This window comes from Opisthocomus hoazin, chromosome 32 (genome assembly GCF_030867145.1).
Source record: "Opisthocomus hoazin isolate bOpiHoa1 chromosome 32, bOpiHoa1.hap1, whole genome shotgun sequence".
NCBI lineage: Eukaryota > Metazoa > Chordata > Aves > Opisthocomiformes > Opisthocomidae > Opisthocomus > Opisthocomus hoazin.
This window is the reverse complement of record NC_134445.1, coordinates 3309285-3330477: the sequence shown is the minus strand read 5'-3', so window position 1 is coordinate 3330477 and position 21193 is coordinate 3309285. Positions and strand designations below refer to the sequence as shown.

Below are 21193 nucleotides of genomic sequence, written 5' to 3'. Positions count from 1 at the left end.
AAGCTACCCATGACCTCACTCAAGTTCTCAGCCTACAGAGCAAGTGTTATGAACTATCCCTCTGCTGACTCCTTAGGCGTTCCCCGCTCCCTGTAAATGCACACTATCATTCAAACAGAAACAATACATAATTCAATACACACAGAAACATCATATAAAGCAGCCTTACCATTACTGGCTTGCCCTGAAAGGTTTTCACTTCTTCCCTTAAGTATTTAAACGCCTGCAGATATAAAAAAGATTAACATTAGAATATCTTGATAAAATTGTACTCTCAAAGGGTATTACGTGACTTAACATCAATGTGTAGCAACGTGCTCCCCTGTCAGCCCAGGTAAATTCCTTTACATTTCAACTTCAGGATACCAGATGTCAGTTATGGCTGGAGAGTACTGAGGAAACAGGCCGACAAAAGAATTACAACCCTACAATCTCTCAACTTTTTTCCTCTATTAACCAGAATTTGCCAATAACTTCTTAAAACAATAAAAAGGGGATCAGTAAATAAACATTTCTTCTAGCTACAGGAAGCATGTACGCAATTCTCCTGAAAGGGAGAAGTATTAATAAGGAAACCAAGATGTCTTTCACAGCTGAAGACAGCCTTACCTGTTGCGCATCTGTATCCGACTGGAATGTAACGTACCAGTTGTTGTTGTGAGCAAACTCACAGCTTATCACTTTGGGGCAGTTTTCGTTTTTAAATAGAGCCTTAACCTCCTAAGGGAGAGAAGAAGTCAGGCAGTTAAGGAGACCTAGCTCTAAGCTGTAAAATGAACACCATACCAACAAAAGTTCACACTCCAGCTCCTCCGCTGCAGTTTTCCCTTGACCAGGGATGTTCTTTTATTCCCTTGACAGGTCACACACCCCAAATAATCCTCTCTTTCTGAACCCAAGAATACTAGTCCAGCCTACTGAGCTCCCCAAACAAAAAGCAGCAGGCCCATCTGGCAAGAAAATCAAGATCGGTGTAGAACTGGTGACGTTTGTGTGTGTGAAAGAGGCAGCAAAAATGTGGCTTTAGATCAGGAGATTCAGCTAGACAAAAACGATTCTAAGAAATATTTCTAAATCAAGGCAGCCTGACAGCTTTGCAATAATCAGATTTTAAAGAGAGGGCAAAGCAGGTGTTCAGTACTTGCATTAAAAGAACTAATTAAAAATGCTAGCAGACAAACACTCTGTGTTACAACTTTTAAAAAAAAAAAAAAAGAACTAAATCATTCTGTTAGCCAAATATCAGTAGGAATTTTATTATCCTCCCTTCTCTGAACATAATGAGCTCAGCTCACACTGGGACACAATGAATGAGAAATGTTTAGTAACATTTTCACTGCCAAAACAACTGTCTGACTTCAAGTAAAGTTACTGCTGTGACAAAAATTCAGCCTGAATTCCAAGCTATGCCCTGGACTGATTTTATTTTTGGATCTGAAAAGTGACCAGTTCAAACTTCCTTCCAGAAGAGCCAAACTAGCTCAATTTTTCGTGGAAAAAAGTATACTTAGGAGCATTTTAATATACTAGTAAATAATGGGAAAGGACAACAATGACCACAAGTTTTTGTTTTGGCTTTTTTGACAATACATCCAGGGAGAAAAAATGACTTGTGGGTTACAAGAAGAATATCTATGTTTAACCAAATTAAGTACCAGCTGACCTTTTAAGCAACATTTCCTGTTGCTGTTTGAGGCACTGTTGAAGATACCTTCCAAGAACATCAACAGGCTATTCTTTCTTTCTTTTTTATTTATTTACCTCTATAGGTGTTGTTTCAGGGATCTCGCGGAGAATGATAATACATCGTTTGTGGTTTGGTCTAACTTTCTCCCCTCTCTCATCCACTTGTACCATAGGAGAAGCTAAAATGAAAACATAAAAGTTGGCTCAATATTGGACATTGTGCACTGCAAAACACCTCAGTAACACTCGACTCCATTATCCAACTTGTAACAAAGAACTACAATGGACGGCTTAAGAAACCAGATTTCCTGAATTCAAGCGAAGGACTGTTCTATCAGCTATAGTCTGTTAGACCTTCAGCATGTTTTAGCTGTTTCTCTGATGTTGCCTCCATCTACAGCTCAGGTATCTAAAAAGCTCAGTCCCAAATTCAGCTCACTCCTAGCTCAAATTCAAGTAAGAGGATTTAAAAACATTCCTAGACACACCCCTAATATGAAAAGTTCAAATAAGCGTAGGGAAATCCAGTCAGAATAAAGACCTAAAACATTCATATACAACTGTCTCCACTAGAAGCAGTGTGCAGAATCAGCACAGTAAGTCAGAAGAATTCTAGCTAACTTTTTCTTATAAGCTTTTCCTAGTTTTATAATTTCTAGTAAACTTTTGCACTGAATCAGAGGACTAGGTTTACTCCCCAAGTAAGACTTTCACTGCTACCAGTATCTTAGGGTGGCCTCTTACGAGGGCACATTTAGGCAGTTTATTATAAAGCATAACTAGAATTCAGCAGTCTGGAAGAGCCACTTATTCAAACGTCTCTGCAGACCAAGGTTCCCATCACCATTTACCAGAACAATATGCCATAACCAGCCAAGAGACTTCTACATTTCTCTAAAGCAAGGAAGGATTCTTTGTGCTACTAACACAGACACCAAACACCCAGACTTACATCTCAAAACTTCAAGAATAAGGTCCATATCAGTTGTCAGCTTCTTAATACCTTCCATGTTGGCAATCGTCCATATTGGAACAAACTGATCGCTATCCATTTGAGACATCAAGTAGAGATCCTTTGAAAGATTCTCACTAAAAAGACAGAAGTTCACTCTTTTATAAAAATCCTGAACTTTATCTACGGAAGCCTCAAACAACAGGATAACTATAGGCTTAAGTATTCACCAATACCATTCACAGCTAACTCCAGCCAACATGTACTCAGGTTTTCTCTCCTGGAAAAAATCTTAGCAGATCAACACATAGCAGAAGATAATTAAAAAACGTAATGAAAGCTGCGGTGCTCTACATGTTAGTCTGTGAAAAGGATCTTGCCAAAAAGATCTCTTCTGGTAGTACACAGCTGAATTATCTCAACATCTTGCAACTGTGAAGCACAGAAGTCACTCTCAATTCTCACATAAGGACAAGGATGCATGGACAGGACTGAAAAACAGCTGCAAGGTACCACAGGGTCTCCACGGCGTTTTAGCAAGTCTTGTTTCTTATCGCAAGCAATCCTCTCACTCACAGTTAACATTTTTATGAAGATGACAGCACATGTCTAGCCAAAAACGTGAAAAAATTGCCAATTATTCTAACAAAGGGTTTACACAAAGTTGAATGAACTGTACTGTACCGTGAGAAGCAGAATTCAAGTTGCTTTTTCAAACATTCTCTAATGTCTTCTGTGGACACAGTGGAGCCGCCTTCACCTAGAAGTTACCACACGCACCATCAGAGCTCAGTTCCACAGTAAGAATGCAATGCAAGAAGACGTTTAGCTGCACAATAAAAGAATGAATCCTTCTGGATAAGACCAAGAGGGAAAGGTCATCTGCGACACACTTAAAGACTACCGTACTACACATTCTCAAAACGCCTTAGATCCCACAGTTTCCACCTACTTGACCAAGCGCTAAGGCTGGCTTGGATCTTCTTGGACACGCACCCAGGGGAACATTTCAAAGTTCCTACTCAGGATTTATAAGTCACATCATAACCGCGGCAGACTTCAGAGGATGACAGACACTGACAGTGGTATTCTAACTTGAATACTCACCAGACACTTCATAGATTTGGTATCCAAGATCTTCAGTTGCTAGGACAATCCCATTCGCAGCCGTTTCATCAACTCCTGTGCCATTTCTCGTGGCTTCACAAGACGAGGAATACATCACTTCATACTGCTTGCAGCCCTCCTCTGAAATGTCTATGTTACCTGGCAAAAGATACATCATCAAGAGAAAACCTACTATAAGCTTCAGAATATTTTCCATTTGAAAAATTTTGGCTACCAACATTAAAACAAATGCTCAAGAATGCTGTAACTGATTGCTGTCTAGACTCAGTCCATGTTTCTTCGACTTTCAGCATCTACTTTATATTGAACAGCACTTTCTACCTCTCCCGTTTCCCAAAGATCTGCTGGTTTGCACTAGGGTCTCAGGGCTAACTAAATAATAGGATTGCGAAATTGTAAGATCCCCTCAAGTGGCAGAGGATCTAAAAAACAGGCTGTCCACCAGAAATCTAAATTTTTAAACGAGGTTGCTAAAACAAAGTACTAAAACAGCTTCCACCACTTCTTCAATGCATTACGTGATTGTTATTCATATAAAGGACTCAGGAGCATCTAGTGACTGTTACAACGCGCAGTGGAATGACACTGAAACTGGCCAGTCTCTAGTTCAGGACACCTCAGCTCAGTCTTCACCATGGCCACTTGAGACAGAAACAAGCACAATTTCAGATTAATCCAACAGTCAGGCAACGGAGACTGTTCCAAAAAAATCAACTGCTCTGCTAGATCTTTTCCACACCAATGATGAATCCACTAAAAACATACTTTGAGAAGAGACACTATCCAACTACTTAGATTAGAAATTGCTGAAAAGCAAGAACATCATGTTTGGAAAAATCGCCTTTAATTTTCCAGCAACGTAACACTGCCATGATTGCTCCATATTGTTACAAAGAGACAAATGAGTTTCTCTCAGCCAATGCACATATTCAGTACCCTCTCTCCACTTCTGCTGACTTACCAGAAACTGTTGACAGGGCCACACAAACGGAATCCTCCTTTCTTTATCCCTAAGTTTGCCTAAACCTTTTTCCAGGGAATCTTCTGCTCCCTGCTTAACAGGCCTCTGCTGTATTCTGAGTAACCTCAGCTTTACAGTTGGCTTCCTACCAACGCTACGCCAAATCAGAAGAGTTAAACCATACAAATATTTAGTTCTGGACAACAGGACTGGCCATGTGATAAGGATGAAAAACAGGCACTGAAACAGAATACAGACTAAACTGGGAGGAGCTACCCATAGACGCTCTGCAGTTTCTACTCTAGTACAAACGCTACTGTCTAACAGTTCTCAGCAGCACCTCGGGGATCTACCAGGATCGCAGGTGGCCCTCAGATCTTATCTTCCTGTTCACAGGGTCAAGTGGATACTAAAGTGCAGCAATGGCAAACAAGACAAGTCATGAATCCATTTCTACACGTTTAGCATCTTGTTCCCCTCTTAGCGCGTTACTCAGTCATCACCGGGCCCCTTGGATCCTGTTACCTGCTGACGTATTCCACCCTAGCGCAGCTCGGGAGACCTTGAGCCCCTAAACCAAAGCTCACTGCTCAGACCTATCACCTCTAGAAACTGCCTACTGCTTTCTCACGTTCACGTCATCCTTGTTGCTACAAACTTGAGGGCGAGAGCAAGAGGTTGCTTCTCGCTGCTGAACTTTTACAGAGAACCCTCAGTGCTACCTCGCAAGGGACGTATCGCAGCTAGTGTTTACACACGGGCCCGCGACATCTCACCCTCGGTGTGAGTCCCTTGTGCAGCCGCCGTCTCTTGCCACGAGTGCTCCGCGCCATTTGTTGGTGGCACAGCCTCACCACTCCCTTGGGGTACTTCTTGCCACACTTTGGCGTTAGGGTTTAAGCCAGCACCTTTCGATGTTACCTGCTGAAGAGACAAGAACACTTTCATTAAGAAAAATAATCCAAGATGCTTAATTAGTCAAGCCAGACCACATAGGTGAATTTCGTGATTTTCTACAGAGTTCCACATCTCAAGTGTCTAACCAGCTATTAAGCACCTATGTGATTTTTCATTAATCAAAACAGGAAAATCCTTGGTATTTTCCAAGTATTTCATTTCTACCTCCATGAGAAGTGTTGCCTTCAACCTCTCTTTATTGACATCCGAGAACATCAGCAGAGGAAGCAGCTAGCCGTCAAGGACTCTGGGAACTCATAAGCTTTTAAAGACTTGACTGTCATAATGCTCCAGTCCCCTTTCACCAGAAAGGGAATTTTTCCCTCCTCCAGACCCCTTCCTAGAAAGGAAGGTAAAAAAACATATTTCAAGGAGAAGAAACTAAAGACTTACTGACATCTATACTAACCAAGCATCACCTGTGCTATGCCAGGATTCCTCGTGAACTTACCTGCATGCTGCCTGATATCCCCATGAGCTTACCTACATCTCACACACATCAACGTATGCTAGTAATTTCCTTAGACTTGTAACCAAGGAGATTAAAGTTTTCAAAGTGCCAAGATAAACACACACCCCATCACTGCCTGCAGGGAGCAGGGAACAGGATCATCTCACTTTGAGATGGGGCAACAAGGACCACAATTAGAGCAAGAGGGTAAACAATGAGACAGACAAGGGAAACTGCTGGATTCAACCCTGGAACACGACACAGGTCAACATTTATTTCTACAGCAAAAGATGGCACCCTCCAAAGTCCGCTTCGCAGAGCTGCTCAGAAGCTCAAAGGCATTTGGGTAAGGAGTTAAATAACCCAGCCACAGCACAGAGGAGAAGGATTGCAACAGCTTTCGCTCTCCCATGATAACACTAACTCCTTCCATACAGACAAGAAAACTGTGCTTTTGCAAAAATTCTCCTTCCGAGAATTCCTAACACCCTACCAGGAACTAACATGTTTTTCTCCAAACAGGTTCCTTCAGACGCTGAACGATCGTCCACTTCATTCACGTTATTTGCTTGAATTTAAAAGGTGAAAGCCATTAATTCTAGCTCATATCTCACAAATTCACAAATCAGGAAGTCTGATATTTCAGAGGCCAGGCTCCTAGATTCTGAAATTAAGGAGTGGCTTACTACCAGGCCTCAAACCTAAAGCAAAAGGATAAGGAAGCAGTTGCAATAGCTTTAGAGATAATTCCTCTGCCAAGGTCACACCTAGCTCCAAAGCTATTTGCTACAAGACAAGCCCAAATTCAGCAACAAAAAGTCTCAGAACGCTGGTGAGGTTCAAGACAATCATGAGAGAAGGCAAAACAAAGATCGCAGTTTTTGCAAGGCCACCTTTGGGATTCAAAATCCCCCCCACACAACTGATTTAATCCACACAGCAATGACGTTTTCCCCCTTTTGTTAATCGTAGCAGAATATAGCTGGAAACAGAAAGAAGAACTGGAAAGAGTTCAGTGTGAAAGGACACGCATACATTTCCCTTCTGAGCTGTCAGAGTAGTTGTTCCCTTCTTGGTTTTCAGAGTAGCTGTTCTCCAACTAAACAACTTCAGCAGAAAAACCCGGTACCCTGTTGCATCCACGCACTCCCATGCGGGCCCGCGCAGTTCAGCAGGTCCACAACTTCGCTCTGCGCCGCGGCTGGTCACTCTGGTGACGCAGCGTACCTGTCAGCGGGGGCACCTGCTCAGGAGCCCAAAACCAGCAGACCCCATTTCCTTCAATTTACTTTTCATCAAAGCAAGAAAGACGAGGCGCATCCAGGAGATGATTCATTGTTTTATAAAAATAAACACTGCCTCACTACCTTACGTCTTTGAGGTTAGCGCTTAGCTCAAGCTGAAAGTAACTTTAAGGACTAAGTAGCACAAAGTGAAACTGAAACACGTTAGGAGATTACTACACTTGTGGAGGTGATCAGAAGTAAAAAGTAACTCCGAGTATGGCAGATGAAGTTGCTCACTTTAGCAACTACCGGAAGTCACATGTGGTAACACGTAAGTTCAGAAATCAGCGGTCCAAGGGAAAATTGTTAAGAAACTAAATAGATTCAGGCTGATAGTGATGAATGAACCTATTAATACTGAAGTATACACCTGAAACAGAGCGTGGGCTGCTTCCTCTTTGTTCTAGAAAAACCTCAGGACATGCAATGCAATTCTGCAAGACCCAGCGCTGATGTCACGCATCTTAATAGCGAGACACCGTGGTCTCCGAGAGGATAAAAAGTCCCTAATTTACATAAGCTTTCTGAAAATACAGTCTGCTCTGCCCCAGGAGCAGCACCACTCCATTCCGGCAAGCGGCTCTTCTGAAGAGAAGGCCAAAATATCAATTCCTGCTTATTTAACTGAGGCTAACAAACACTGAGCCCGTTTGATTGGCTGCAGAACAATCCTCCCAGCTGCTATCGGGAACTTTCATGATGAGGTTAAAGCTTTACAGAGTTACAAAGGTTAGGAACACTCGCTGGTATCCACGAGCTGACAAAGCTGCCCTCCTCAGCAGAGCTGCCCTCTAGTTTACATTACTTTTGGCAAACGTGGACCAAAGCTTCTCCTCCAGCAACTCCTCCAAATTGGCTATCGACGCATCCATCTCATTTCAGAAGGATGGTAAAGAATATTTTTCCTATTGTAACAGTCTAAATTACATTTAACAGATTCAATTAACCCAACAAAAATGAATGTACTCAGAGCTTCTTTTAAAACATTCTAATTTAATATTAATTCAAATTATCCTGCAACCAAAATCTTAATGCTGAGCTTGTGACAGATTTCCCAGAGCAGACTGACCCTCTGAAAGGGAACCCAAGTGAAAAATCTAGAAGAGAATTTAATAAAACTTGTAAGGTGAGAATCTAAACATTTTCCAGAAGTGGAAATGTAAGCAGAGGGGAAAAAAACCCCGAAGGTCAGCAAACCAGTGAGAGGCTGGCAAATAGAGGCCTTGTGCTGGCTGGGGGACATGACAGGTAGGGAAACCTGCATCTGCGGCGGACTCCAACACCTGCCACCGGAGCTACCGCTCACCTTTCCAAAGCTTATCCGAGCTGTGAAGCAAACCAACGTGAGAGAAAGCCGGTGTCAAGCCAAAAGCAACGCGCAGCACTCCTTTGGAGCTGACTGCAGGTCATCACGTCACAACAGTTCCGTACGCTGAACGTCCCAGGTAATCCTGACATTAACTTTAATGGTCACAGGAGAGTCACCTCCACGGGACGCAGCACGTTTTTTTCATCAGCCGGTACGAGCACCCCGGAACTCAGGGTTCCTCCTTCGTCCCCCAGGAAAGCAAACGCACGGTTGTGCCGTACGAAGGTGGCACCACCCTCACCTGTGTCGATGGTGTCCATCGCTGCTGTGGGAACAGGGACAATTTGGGGGTTTGTCACCCAGAGGGAAGCAGGAAGCCTCACCTGCTAAAAAAGAGGCCCAGCAATACTCAGTGCTTCCCACAGTCCTGGGCTGCTAGCTAGGAAACAGCACTGGCAACAACTAGGGCAGCGTTGCACCCATCTGAAATGCACAGATTTCAATTTTCCCGATAAATTACTGATATATCGAAATAGGAACACGTACCCAACTGACCAAACCCCAAAGCAGGCACAGCAAGCCATTATCAATCACATTTTTCACCACGCATTTAATAACATTCCCAACGCACATAATTATCGATTGTTAACAGCGTGCTGGCCCCAGCCGCAAGCGAAAAGCAAGACCTACCCAAAACATTAATGCATGAAAAACAGCACGAGCCTTACACCGTTCCCTCACTGCAGCATGGGTTTTTGAGTTAAAATATATAGAAGGAAAACAGCAATCCACCGTGCGCGCTGTGAAGGAATCAATTGGTGATCACGACATGCACGCTCCCGTGAAGTCTCAAACACCACGCTGAGCGCTAAAGCAAGGCAGCTCATCCTCCCGACAGCTCCAGGGCTGCTAACACGATCCTTGTTCTGCGCCTTCTTTTTCAGACAGCCCCAAGGATCCCGAGATAAAAGCCGCTGTCTGCTTTCCAGCATCTGACTGCCGCGTTTCAGAACACCTGGTCGAGAGCTCAAGTTCCCTGTCCTGGCAGGGAAAAGGCACCTTCAGAAAGTCCAGATTGTCGTCAGGAACTCAAAATCAAACCTTATTTATGCTTCCTACACAAAGATCACTAACTCGCAACTCTACTGGCAGAAGAGACAGGAGATCAAACAGAGCTACCACGGTCAGGCACGTCTGTGCTTTAGCAGGGTCCTCTGATCCCCGAGCCGCGCTCTGCCTGGCCTCGCAGGCTCCCGAGGTGCCTCAGCCCCCTGCGAGCAGCCCAAGCTCCCCCAGCCGCCCCGCGGCGGGTTCCACAACCGGCCTCACACGCCTGCTGCTCGGAGCGGCCGCCGCTGTCTCGCGGGCTCTGCTCGGCCTCGGATGAGGCTGGCTGCTCGCAGCTCCCAGTAGCTCAAACGCTTCCTCTTCAAGTTAAAAACTGCAAAACCAAACTCTTCAGGCCTGTCATTCTGCGTTGGTGACATCTTTTTTCCCCTCTTGGTGCAAATCAAGTCAGGTCCAGTTCAGAACTGAGCAGCCAGTTTAAGAAAGCGAAGGCGTTTCCCCAACCGTTTTATTTAGAAGCTCCGAACCGCAGAACACCTGTCGGTGCTCCCGAAGCGACCCCGCCGCCGCCAGCCGCCCCCGAAGAGACACCGCGGAGCCATGGCCCGGCCCCCCGCGGCCGGCAGCTCCCTCCCGGCAAAGCACAGCGGCAGCAGCGCAGCGGCCTGGCTCGGGCCGCCGAACGCCGGAACGGCTTCGCGCGCTCGCGTGGGCGCCGCCAACAGCCCAGGCACCGGCAGCGGCCGCGGAGCCGGCCCCGGGCCCGGCCGCCCCCCCCGGTGACCTCCACGGCTGGGGACGGCCCGACCGCGCTCGCAGCCGAGCTCCTCACCCCGCCGCAGCCCCCGGCCCAGCCTTCTCCCCCCGCGCCATCAACCGCGTGTCTTTAATTAACGCGTTCAACGCGCGCCCCGCCGCCGCAGCCCCGCGCTACCGGGGGCCGCCGGGCCCGCTCCGCTCCCCCGGGAGGCCCCGCGAGTCCCGCTCGGCGCCGGCCCCGGCCGCCCCAGGGCCCGCGCCGCGCCGTAACCTTCACGGCCAGGCCGCGGTGCGGCGGCTCCCCCGGAAGGTCACCGCGGGGCCCTCCACCCCCCCCAGCCCCGCCGCGGCCCCAGCACCGGCGGAACCTTCCAGAGCGCCGAGCCCCCCCCTCCCCCCCGCCCGCCCCCGGATTTGCTGTGTCAGCCCCGTCCCCTCCCCCCGGCGCGGCGGGGCCGGCGGCGCGGAGCGGCGTGCGCGCGGCCTCCCGCCACATGGCCCGGCCCCGCGCCGCCCCGCCGCGCCTCACCTCCACGAACAGCAGCATCCCGCCGCCCGCGCCCAGGCCGCCGGGCCCGCGATCTGCGCCGCGTTCCCCGCTGCCCGGCGGCGGCCGCGCCAGCGCCAGCGGTAAGGACACCCCGGCTCCGCCTCCGGCTGCTGCCGCCAGGGCCCGGCCCCCTCCCGCCCTCCGCTCCGCCGCCTACTTCCGGGGCACGCCGAGCGCTTCCGGGGCACGGGCGGTGGCCGGGCCATTCCCCGCCCCGGAGGGGGAGGGGCCACTCCTCTAGGGGGCGCGGCGGGAGCAGCGCTGGGCGGGGGGAAGCTGGCGCCCCCCCGCGGGCGGGAGTGGGCTGCGCCGCAGAGCCGAAGCGGGGGGGGGGGGGGGGCAACGGATCGGACCATATAAATTTATAGGGGGGTTGGGTTTGGTTTGTAAATGAAAGAACGCAAAATGCTGGTTTTCCTCCCCAAAACGCAGGCGGACCCACGCCGAGCGGGCTTTACCGCCGAGTCCCAGCGCCCTCCCAGGCTCCGCACCCACCCCGCCAGCGGGTTTGTGGGGTGGGGTTCCCTCCCCCCCGTTTTTCCCTTTCTCGGTTCAGCCCCTCGGCAGCCGCAGGGGGGTCACTGCTGGGCAACGTCACCGCCCCCGGTGTCAGACCGGGAGGGCGAGGGCCGAGCCTCGCCCGGTGAAAGCCCCCGGCCTCAGGACCCCGCTCACGCCTCAGCTCGGCTCGCTGCCGCTGCACGGGCCCACGGGGAGCGCGACGCCACGGAGGGGATTCCTGCGAGGAAAAAACACGTTGAAACCGTTTCGAAATCAACAGGGGAAGAGCCACCAAAAAAGCCAGTTGAAGGGAACCGGGATTGTCGGGGGGGGGGGGTTCAGGTGATCAAGCAGTGTCCCGTTGAGGAACCGATGCGTCCTGCGGGGGTTTGGCCTGGGCGAGGGGCAGCTGTCAGCCCTCGGGGTCCTCAGCAGTGGGATGCTGCCAGGGGTCTCTGCCGCTTGCCCTGCGAGGGACCCCAGACCCCGCTAAGCACTATTCCCTGCAATTACAGCCTGGCAGAGCGGGGGTTTAAATTAGAGCCAGCAAAATAATCCGGCTCCACTGAAGAGACTCAAGGCAGTAACACAGGCTGTACCGCTCTCCTGGGTTCGGCTGGGACAGAGTTAATTTCCCTCCCAGTAGCTGCCATGGTTTAGATTTAGTACCAGAAGAATGTCGATAACAGACGGATGTTTTGAGTTGTTGCTAAGGAATCAAGGACTTCTTCCAGTTTCCCATGTTCAGCTGATGCGCGGGCGTGCAGGGGCTGGGAGGGGGCAGAGCCAGCAGCTCACCCAAGCTGCCCGATGGAAGTGCTCCACGCCAGGGACCGCTCAGTTTGTAAACGGGGGCTGGCCGGGGGGCAGGAATCCTCTCTTTTCTTCCTTGAGTTCAAACTTATTCGAGAGTTCCACAAAATCTGTGAAATCTGCGAGGCTGCGGTCGCTGCTCAGGGACTGCTACACACCCGGTCGTCGGGGGGGTGAGAAAAACTGTATTGTGTACAGCTTGCTTTGCATATCCATTATTCTCATATCACTATTATTACTACTATTAGTAGTTCCTTTGTTATCTTACTAAACTGTCTTTATCCCAACCCACGAGCTTTCCTTTTTTCCCTTTCCCCTCCCCATCCCGCTGGGAGGGGAGCAGTGAGCGAGCGGCTGTCTGGTCCTAGTCGCCGGCTGCAAATTGACGGTCCAGCTGGCAGGTTCTGTGGGCTCCTCACTGACACACACGAATGTACAAAAAGCAAATTAAAGCAGTAGAAACCGAGTAAGTAACTTTGAGCAGAATAAATGAGAAGTGACTATTTACAGACTGCAGAATCTGTTCTGGAAACCTGTTTTCCGCCAGCGGCTACCCGACGGCAAACCGCCAGGGACAGCGTGAGAACAAACCGTTTCAAATCGTTATTGAGTATGACATTAAGCAAAACCTTGTAGTTACGGCGTGGAATTAAGAACCCCTTCTTCATTCTCATCTACTTCACCCACCAGATGTCATCAGACTTAGCACTTTTCATCTTCAAAGCACTTTGCAAACATTAACTCATTAATCCTTATGCCCCCTGTGAAGCAGTTAAGTATTATCCCTGTTTTACAGAGCTCTTTATCTCCAAATCTGCTCATTAATTTTTAGTGTGCCCATCACTTTAAACGGAGCTATCAAAGCAACAGAATAATCGCAGCACAAAATAGCCCCCAGGCTCATTGTCAAACCTGCCGAGTACCTGGATATCCTACAGGAGTGGGGGACTGCTGAAACCAGGCCTCGACGGGATGTAAACTATGACCAACGCTCAGATTAGATCATTTTCTCGAAGCTGGTTCTGCCCTGCTCCCGCAAGGTCGCCCCATTTCACTGAAATCCCCGGCTGGTAAAGCGGCGAGCGCCGCAGACGTCAGTCAAGACACTTCCAGTTTTGGCAGAGTCCTGACACACAACCTCATTGGCTTTAAGCGCAGATGGGTTGGAAGAACAGGCCCAGTCTACAGAGCTAGTGAATAATGCACGCTTCGTAACAGTAATTCTCTGTCTTCCAAGGGAGCGATGCAGACACAATTCAAGAAACAGAACCTGCTATAATCAGATAGCATTAATACCTATCTGGAAGGCAAATACAAACATTTTTGTGTTTACACCATGGTGAAGTTTCTTTCCTCTTAGTCACCATCTACTGTTAACTTACAGGAGGGTGGTGAGGCAAACAGTTTTCCTTGAACTCCATCCAGTGCTGCCAGGGAGCCTGCTGTCTGGCTCACTGCTCTTCTCCCAAAGGCCTTATCTCCACAGTTGGGTTTGGAATCACAGCAGGAACAATTGTGCCTTCTGTCCATGGTGTTACAGAGCAGAATGAGTCGATGCACGCACTGAAATGAAACGCTATATTGTGAGAACAGATGAAGGGCATGGTAGAAAGCTCCATTTGCCCGGCTTTGTGGAATTGGACTACAGAGGGATTTATTTTTTGTTATAGGTCAAATTATCTGATATGAGCAGGCGCCAGTAAAAACCAGGATTTCCTGCCACCTAACTTTCCTCTGCTCTATTTACTTTCGCTTGCTTCGGGTGCACCTTCTGAACTGATCATTTATTCCCCAGCAGAAGACAGTGATCCAGCGGCACACTGGCTCTCAAAGGCGTCTTACCTGCTGTTCTGCAGCAGTAAGCGTCCCAGCGGTCAGGACGGGGCAGGAGGAAGATGAGGGCCGTGACACGTACATCCAAAAGAGCAAGCAAAGCCTTTCCCAGCCATCAGAGCCAACAGGACATTTTCAGCACCCGCTGATTTCGCAAGAGGAAACTCCGCCTTGAGGTAGCGCTGAGGGCACAGCACCAGGAATTTGTCCTTAAGAGGCCAGCAGCTGAATGTTATAACCACCAGGCAGACTCACAAATGCAAACGAGCAATACCTATTGTAGTCAGAAGCCTGGAGCAGCTATGCTGGCAAAAAGATTAATTACTTTTGGGTGTGAGCTGGAACCACGCACCCAGCAGTCCTGAGGTTTTGGTTACTCCCTAGGAAAGTGGGAAACGCTGCGCTCTCCCTGACTGCGCTGAGGCAAGGATTCAGTTCCCCTTTTCCTAGTATTTTACCTCTGTTTTACCCAGACTGGAATGGTCATTAGCTTCAGTCACAGCTGAATACAAACACCACGCGCGTGATGCAAGAATAAAATGCATTCTCCCTGGTTGCGATGAAGTCCCTGCACAGCAGAAGCTTTACCTGTCTGTTAGACTGAACACCAGCCTGGCCGAGGGGGTCTCAGCTCAGTCCCTGGGACAGGGATGATGTTCTGCGCTCCATTAACCACGACGCGCTGCCTTGTGACTGCAAGCCCCCGGCTGAAATTAGAGCTGATGCCAGGCGCAGCTAAACCGCCTTTTGGCCTCAGTGTTTTGTCCAAAGGTGGAAATTTGGTCTGGTTACTTGCTACCATCACCATTATCAGCAAGGAATAAATATTTTTAAACACTGAATAAATACTGAGCTGGCAGCACTATCTCAGCTCCTGTGTGCCCTCCCTCCAGACAGCCAGGGAGCCTGCAGCAACTGCGGTGGAGCCGCTGGGATCACAGGGTGTTCCCCACACGGAGCTCTGCAGACACGGGCTGGGCCTCCTTGGTGGCTTGGTAAATATGTCAGAAAAGGCTGGTCTCAGCAGGCCTGTTGGAAACATCTGGCTTTAATTCTCCTTTAAAGCCATGACATTCATTTCGACACTAAACCATCTTCCTTTCATCTATGTGGAGGACTAACCCTGTGGCAGAGCAGCTGACTGTCTGCCTGCCATTACCCTGCAAGAAGAAAGAGGTCACAGAAGAGCCAGGGCCATGCTCTTCGCAGGAGGAAAGATCTCGGGAGAGGGTGGCAGCTCACAACGGCCACTTTCCTGCTCTTCTCCCTCCCTAGAGTTCTTTTCAAGTTGTTTCAAGGCATGCATTTTTCTGTCAACACGTCTCACAGGGGCTCAGAGTCCAGCTCAGACCTGATTCCGCTTTAATTCACTGGGCTGAGAACCCAGGCACTTGAGGAACAGACAAACGTGGCACGCTGTCCTGAGTAGGAAAGAGAGAGCCTTTGTACTGGAGGGAGAAGCTGTGCCTATTTAGAAATCCCTCAGCTGAGGCTGCTGAAGGCTTTGTGGATGGGCTGGCACGCTGGGAAGAATCCTGGGAGAATCTGGAATGTAAGCAGAGACGGAGGAGTTTCCTCAACAACTCTTGACCGATAATTCTGGTATCAGTAAATGATGACCCTAGCAAAAAGACGTTTCAAGCTCTAAATGTGTTCTTGGGCAGCAGAAGAGGCCTAACGCAAGAACGATGGATGATGGAAAGATCAGCTGCACCATCACACGATCCCATGATGCCTGTAACCACAGCGAAGTTTTATCCAAAGCCAGTGAGACTCTTGGCTCAGTTTCTAGGTCTGAGCTCAACAGAGACTGCGCAGTTGCATTTTCACAAACTTCCATCGATGCTGAAGTAAACGATTTGCTTTCCAGGCAAAACTAAGTCCCACCAGCGTGGGATAGGTGCCTCGGGCAGCCTCGGAGCTGACGAGCAGCAATTACTGGGTCTTCTTCCAACACACTTCAGTGCGAGGCAAACAGCACACAGCTCCAGCTCCAAGAGGCAGCAGCACTGAACAATCAATTTCCCATGTCAGACTCTGGCTACACCCAAAGGCTTGGCAGTGCCTGGAGTGTATATACTGTGGCAATAACATTAAATAAACCAGCTCTTCTCATCTGCCTGCCCTCCTTTCCCTGCTACCGGGCCACTCTCTTGAGACTGCCACAGTTAAAAGGATTTACCTTGTTATTTAAAGTGCCCATAAAAAATCAATCCAATGCAAGGAACAGCAAGACAAGAGTAAGCTGCCGTGTGAATTCACAGCCCATTGCCCAGTGGTGCCTGGAAGGAGCATGGCCCTGCTGTGTGGGATGACTGTGGTGTTGCTAATGGCTGAAGGAAATTCTTCGGCAGCTCAGGAGGGTCTTTCAGTGCCCATGAGCTCCCTTCTTGTTGCACCAAGATTTCTCGTAGGCCAGCCAGGAAACCCACCACTGCACCAAGTTATCAGGAGCTGATCTCCAATGACGTGGTGCAAGATAGCTGATGTATCCCTCTTCTGCCTTCTAATCGTTTCATCCAGGACTAAGACTTCCTGGCAGAGAGGAGAAGCAAGTGAATCACGCAAGAGGAGAGAGCTGGAGCAGGAAATGCAGCTGCCAGACTGACTCAGCGTGGCTTCCCTCTTGAACCTTGACCACATTGGAGCTGTGAAGGATGTTAATGTTTAACTCCACCAAAAGTCCCCTATTTAGCAAAAGGCATCTGAGACTCGTCGACTTCTGGCAGGAGACATTTGGCCTCTCCAGAAGCTGTGCTGGTGACAGTAACTCAGCAGTCAGGTCAGCAATAATGCCTTTCAAAAGGCAATTAAGTCCAAAGGCCTCTCAACATCTGATAAGCTCCAGGAAAGAGATGGATGAAACCAACGGCATTAATCAGTTCATCTCCCCAGCCCTGCACTTTGCTGAGAACACCAACTCTGGAAGACAGATTGACACCATAAATAAGGAAAAGCTCACTAGTTGTTTGGAAAATACTGTTATCGATGATCTCCAAAGGAGCACTGCAGAGCCGCCTGCCGCTCTGCCTTTTCCCCCTCCTCTCTTTCTCCATCTCTCATTCTTCTTCCTAAATCTTTACACGACTGTCTTGGTAAGAAAGAGCATGTAATGCCTCAAAGGTGGGGCTACTGCCCTAGACTTTAATCCCAGCTCTGGCACTGGTTACTCAATAGCCATTTCAGATTCCTGTTCCTTACTTCGCCCATTGTGAGGTGGGGACGGTGCTTCCCGAACTTCTATTAATGCCAGAGTCACCTAATGAGCGCTAATGAGGAAGATCCACAAACAGATCACAAGATTAGTGGCGACGAAATACTCACTTGTTAGAGGACTGCTTAGTGGAGCCTCTTGGATGGGAACCCAAGTTCGCATGCTCCAAAGGCTAGAGCACCAACCGCTGAACAGCCATGAGCTGCCACGAAAGGGCTCCACACGAGCTGTTCGGCAGTTTTGGCTTTGTCTTACACAGAACGTACATCTGCAGGGAATCTATTCATCCCTTCTGCTTGTTACCTTTGCAATAACCCAAAATGTGTACAAAAGGGAAGAAATCCATAACTGTGTTCATCGGGTAGATCAGATATCTTTCTCAGTCCCTGAGAGGGCTGAGTCAGAATGAATTCTGTAATTCAAGAAAAAGAAACAACTCTGTCTGGGAATGAAAGAGCTCACAGTAAGCAACCACGTGGTTAAAGTTACCTGCAGACAAAAAGGGGCTTGCGACACGCTGCGGGAGAGATCAGGCCGTCCTGTCGGTACCACTAGGAAACGGTGTTGCTGTACTGGAGAGAGGTTGGGATTCTTTCATCATGAAGTAAGAGCAGCTTTTGCTTTACAAGCCTCCAATGTGTAGTGCTATAATAAAACACGCATCTGTGCTGAGACCTGAATTGTACCACATAGTCACCAGTGAGCTGGAAACAGAGGTAAACAATGAAGCATCAAAGTTTCCTGATGGTACAAAATTATTCAGGGTATCCAAAGTGACTGGAAAGAGCCAGAGCAGGGTCTCACGACACCAAGCACGCAGGCATTCAAACTGCTGGCAAAACGAAATGCTAAGAAGCACGAAGGTGCAGGGGCAAAGCAAGCCTAACCACCATTACACAACGATGAGGTCTAAGTTAGCTGTTCCCCAGGAAAGAGCTCAGGGAATCGTTATAGAGTATTCAACTCTGCACTCACTGATGGTTAGAAAACAAGAAATACTTTTTAAAAGGAACACAGCACAAAAAACCTGCACTGAAGAACCTATGCTGATCTCGTTGGATGCCACCACACATTTTTTATTGTACTTCACCTGCAGAGTTAAGGTTTGTTTCTCTTGGTTGAGGGAACACACATGCTCCTGGAAGAAGCAATCCTGGAGTCCCAAACTGTCGCAGCCTAAACACAAGCTTAGAAGGGGCTCCAGGACCTGACAGGGGCACTTGTACAGGAACTTAGATTTAAGAGATACTAGGTCGTATCTTCACGCTTTCTGGAATAGCGGCTTTCCATAGGGCTTAAAGCTTCTGCTCTTCAGCCCTAAAATCACCACATCCAATACAGATGTGTGATGCCTCCTTAGTAAGGTTCTGCCATGGTACTTTAATGATTGTTGTACTTTTCTATTGCCTTGGCTTTATTAAAAAACAAAGAGAATGTAAGGACTGACAGAGTATGTTTGGAAATGGAAGTAAAATTCCAGTTTAATCATTGATTAAACAAATCAGTGGTGCTGTTGGGAGGGGTCACATGAAGTTCACTGGTTGGGTGGAGATCTCAAAACCAAAAAAAGCCAGGTGGGTGTCTGAGTCTTGTCCACAGCACCGGGTGTTTCTTCAGCAGCTGCCTGACCCTATCTGCTAGTGCTGGGTCTCTTCTGCAGGAAGTTCAGCAGCCCCAACAATCCGAGAATGCAGACTCCTTCAGGAAGCGCTGCTACGCCAGAAGCGAGTCACTTAGATGAAGTATCAAAAAGGGAGGACTGAGAAGACAGAAGATATTTCTTTGGATTGTCCTCTCTGGTATAAATCTACCAGCAGAGTTGCATTCTGTTGCACTAAGAGTAACACTAGGAAAGATGCCATCCCTTGAAAGAAACAAGCACCATGAATATGTTAATAATTACACCTGCAATTATTTTCCCAGATCAGGTCGTCCATCTCTTATTGACTTGTCACCCTTTATACTTGCAATTCACACCAACCTCTTACCGAATCACCAACACACCAGAAAACACCTTGTAAATCAATGCTGAGCTCAGAGCCATCAGCTGCAACTCAGGAAGGAGATCACGGCCTTATCACTGACAGTTCTTTGAAGCCACTGGCCCAGCGTGCAACGGCAGCCAAAAAAGCCAGCTGAACATTGGCTGCTTTCAGGAAGGATACCGAGGTGAGGCCAAAGCCGTCGGTTTGCTGTTACAGAAATCCTTGGTGCACTCGCATCTGGAGCGCAGTTCTGGCCTCAGCTGCTCAAGAAGAATGTGATGGAGTTACAGAAGGTCCAGAGGAGGGGAGGGACGAGCAGCCTCAAAACAGAGCAATCCAAAAGGCTGGGACTCTTCAATTAAGAGAGAAGGCACCTGAGAAGGTTCTTACTGAGGTATACAAAGTCATGAAGGTGGTAGAACAAGTGAGTGCAGACTTCATATGCACAGAATCCTCCTACAAAAGAATAAGGAGGCACACTTCGAAACTACAAGATCAATTTAAAACAGACGCAAGTATTTTTTGACACAAGTCTGGAACCTGGTGTCACAGAAGACTGTGGAGGCAATATCAACAAGTTTACAAGGGTGTACATAAATTCAGATCACAAACAACAGGTCCATAAATGGCTGCTAAATGGGCAAAGATGCACCCTGTAACATCTCTGCTATGTTCAGGATACTGGAGAGGGAAAGGGACAGCAGCAAGTACCATGGCTCACACACTTGGCCAAAGAGCATCTGCAGTTGCCACCACTGGAGACAGGCTGCTGGGCTAGAGGTGTCACTGGTCTGACACAGGAGGATGTTTTAAACATTCTAAATTAAATCCTGAAAACCTTACACACAATTAAGGCAATGTGGTATCTTCTAACTGCTGCTCTCATCTGTCTCTTGGACCGTCCTCGCTGTTGTGTGCGATGCCTCACGTTACAGCGGCCTCATTTAGCCACTAATCCTACAGGCAGATCCCTCTGCCACATGGAGCCCTCCTGACACCAGCACGGCCAGGCGCCGCTGAGGAGAGGAAGCTGCACATGTGGCATAAGCACTGACGCTTTAGACTGTCTTTGATGCAGAGCTTGATTTTTTTTCCTATGTTATTATTGGTCATTGATTATGATTAGCAATCTGTGAGCTGCTGTAACGTATCTAAGGATTGAGAAGCAGCATTTTATCCTTGATACCTGGATAACTAAAGTTACAGGCACTACTGCAGTATATTTTGTATTCCCAACATTTCCAAATAACTACTCCATCATGTATCTGTAACTCTGAAAATGATCACTTTTGTAAGTAGGTATTCATAGAGAAGGATGGCAATTTCTCACTTTAAAAACCTTTAAGTCTGTTGAAATAATATTTCCTGTATAACCTTTAGTCAAAACAAATCACTACAGCATTTCTACAGATGAGGCTGCACATCAGGAAAGTGGGAACGGCTTGCTAAAGGTGCCTAAACATTGGCATCTGGTGTCACATGAGATGTCCCATGGTGTTCCCATCACCAGAAGAAGGGGAGAAGCCAGCCCAGAGATGCACAAGCCTGTACTGGTGCTGTGCTGCACCGGCCAGCCCGGTGCTGATGGCTCAGGCAGCGGAGGGTGTCTGAAACAGCAGCAGATACCTCTGCTTGGGCAACTGCATCAAGCCTGAAATGTCCTGCTCACGTAACCTAGATAAACATGCAATTTCCTGTACAAGTCATGCATTTAATAACAGCACACATAAGTTTATCTGA

At 48.2% G+C, this 21193-nt stretch overlaps 1 protein-coding gene and 1 long non-coding RNA gene across 2 annotated transcripts in view; one reads left to right on the top strand and one right to left on the bottom strand.

The window, feature by feature from the left end:
- The window catches only part of LARP4 (La ribonucleoprotein 4), a 23824-nt gene extending 12630 nt beyond the window's left edge, over positions 1-11194 (bottom strand). The window contains 8 exon segments of the mRNA XM_075445735.1: positions 170-223; positions 610-720; positions 1762-1865; positions 2639-2775; positions 3323-3398; positions 3746-3904; positions 5504-5648; positions 11087-11194. Coding sequence (XP_075301850.1) covers positions 170-223; positions 610-720; positions 1762-1865; positions 2639-2775; positions 3323-3398; positions 3746-3904; positions 5504-5648; positions 11087-11104 — 804 coding nt within the window. The 5' untranslated portion in view covers positions 11105-11194.
- Positions 11107-21193, top strand: LOC142365174 (uncharacterized). The gene is made up of 2 exons (XR_012766393.1): positions 11107-11187; positions 14220-21193. It is a non-coding gene; the product is annotated as an uncharacterized LOC142365174 (long non-coding RNA).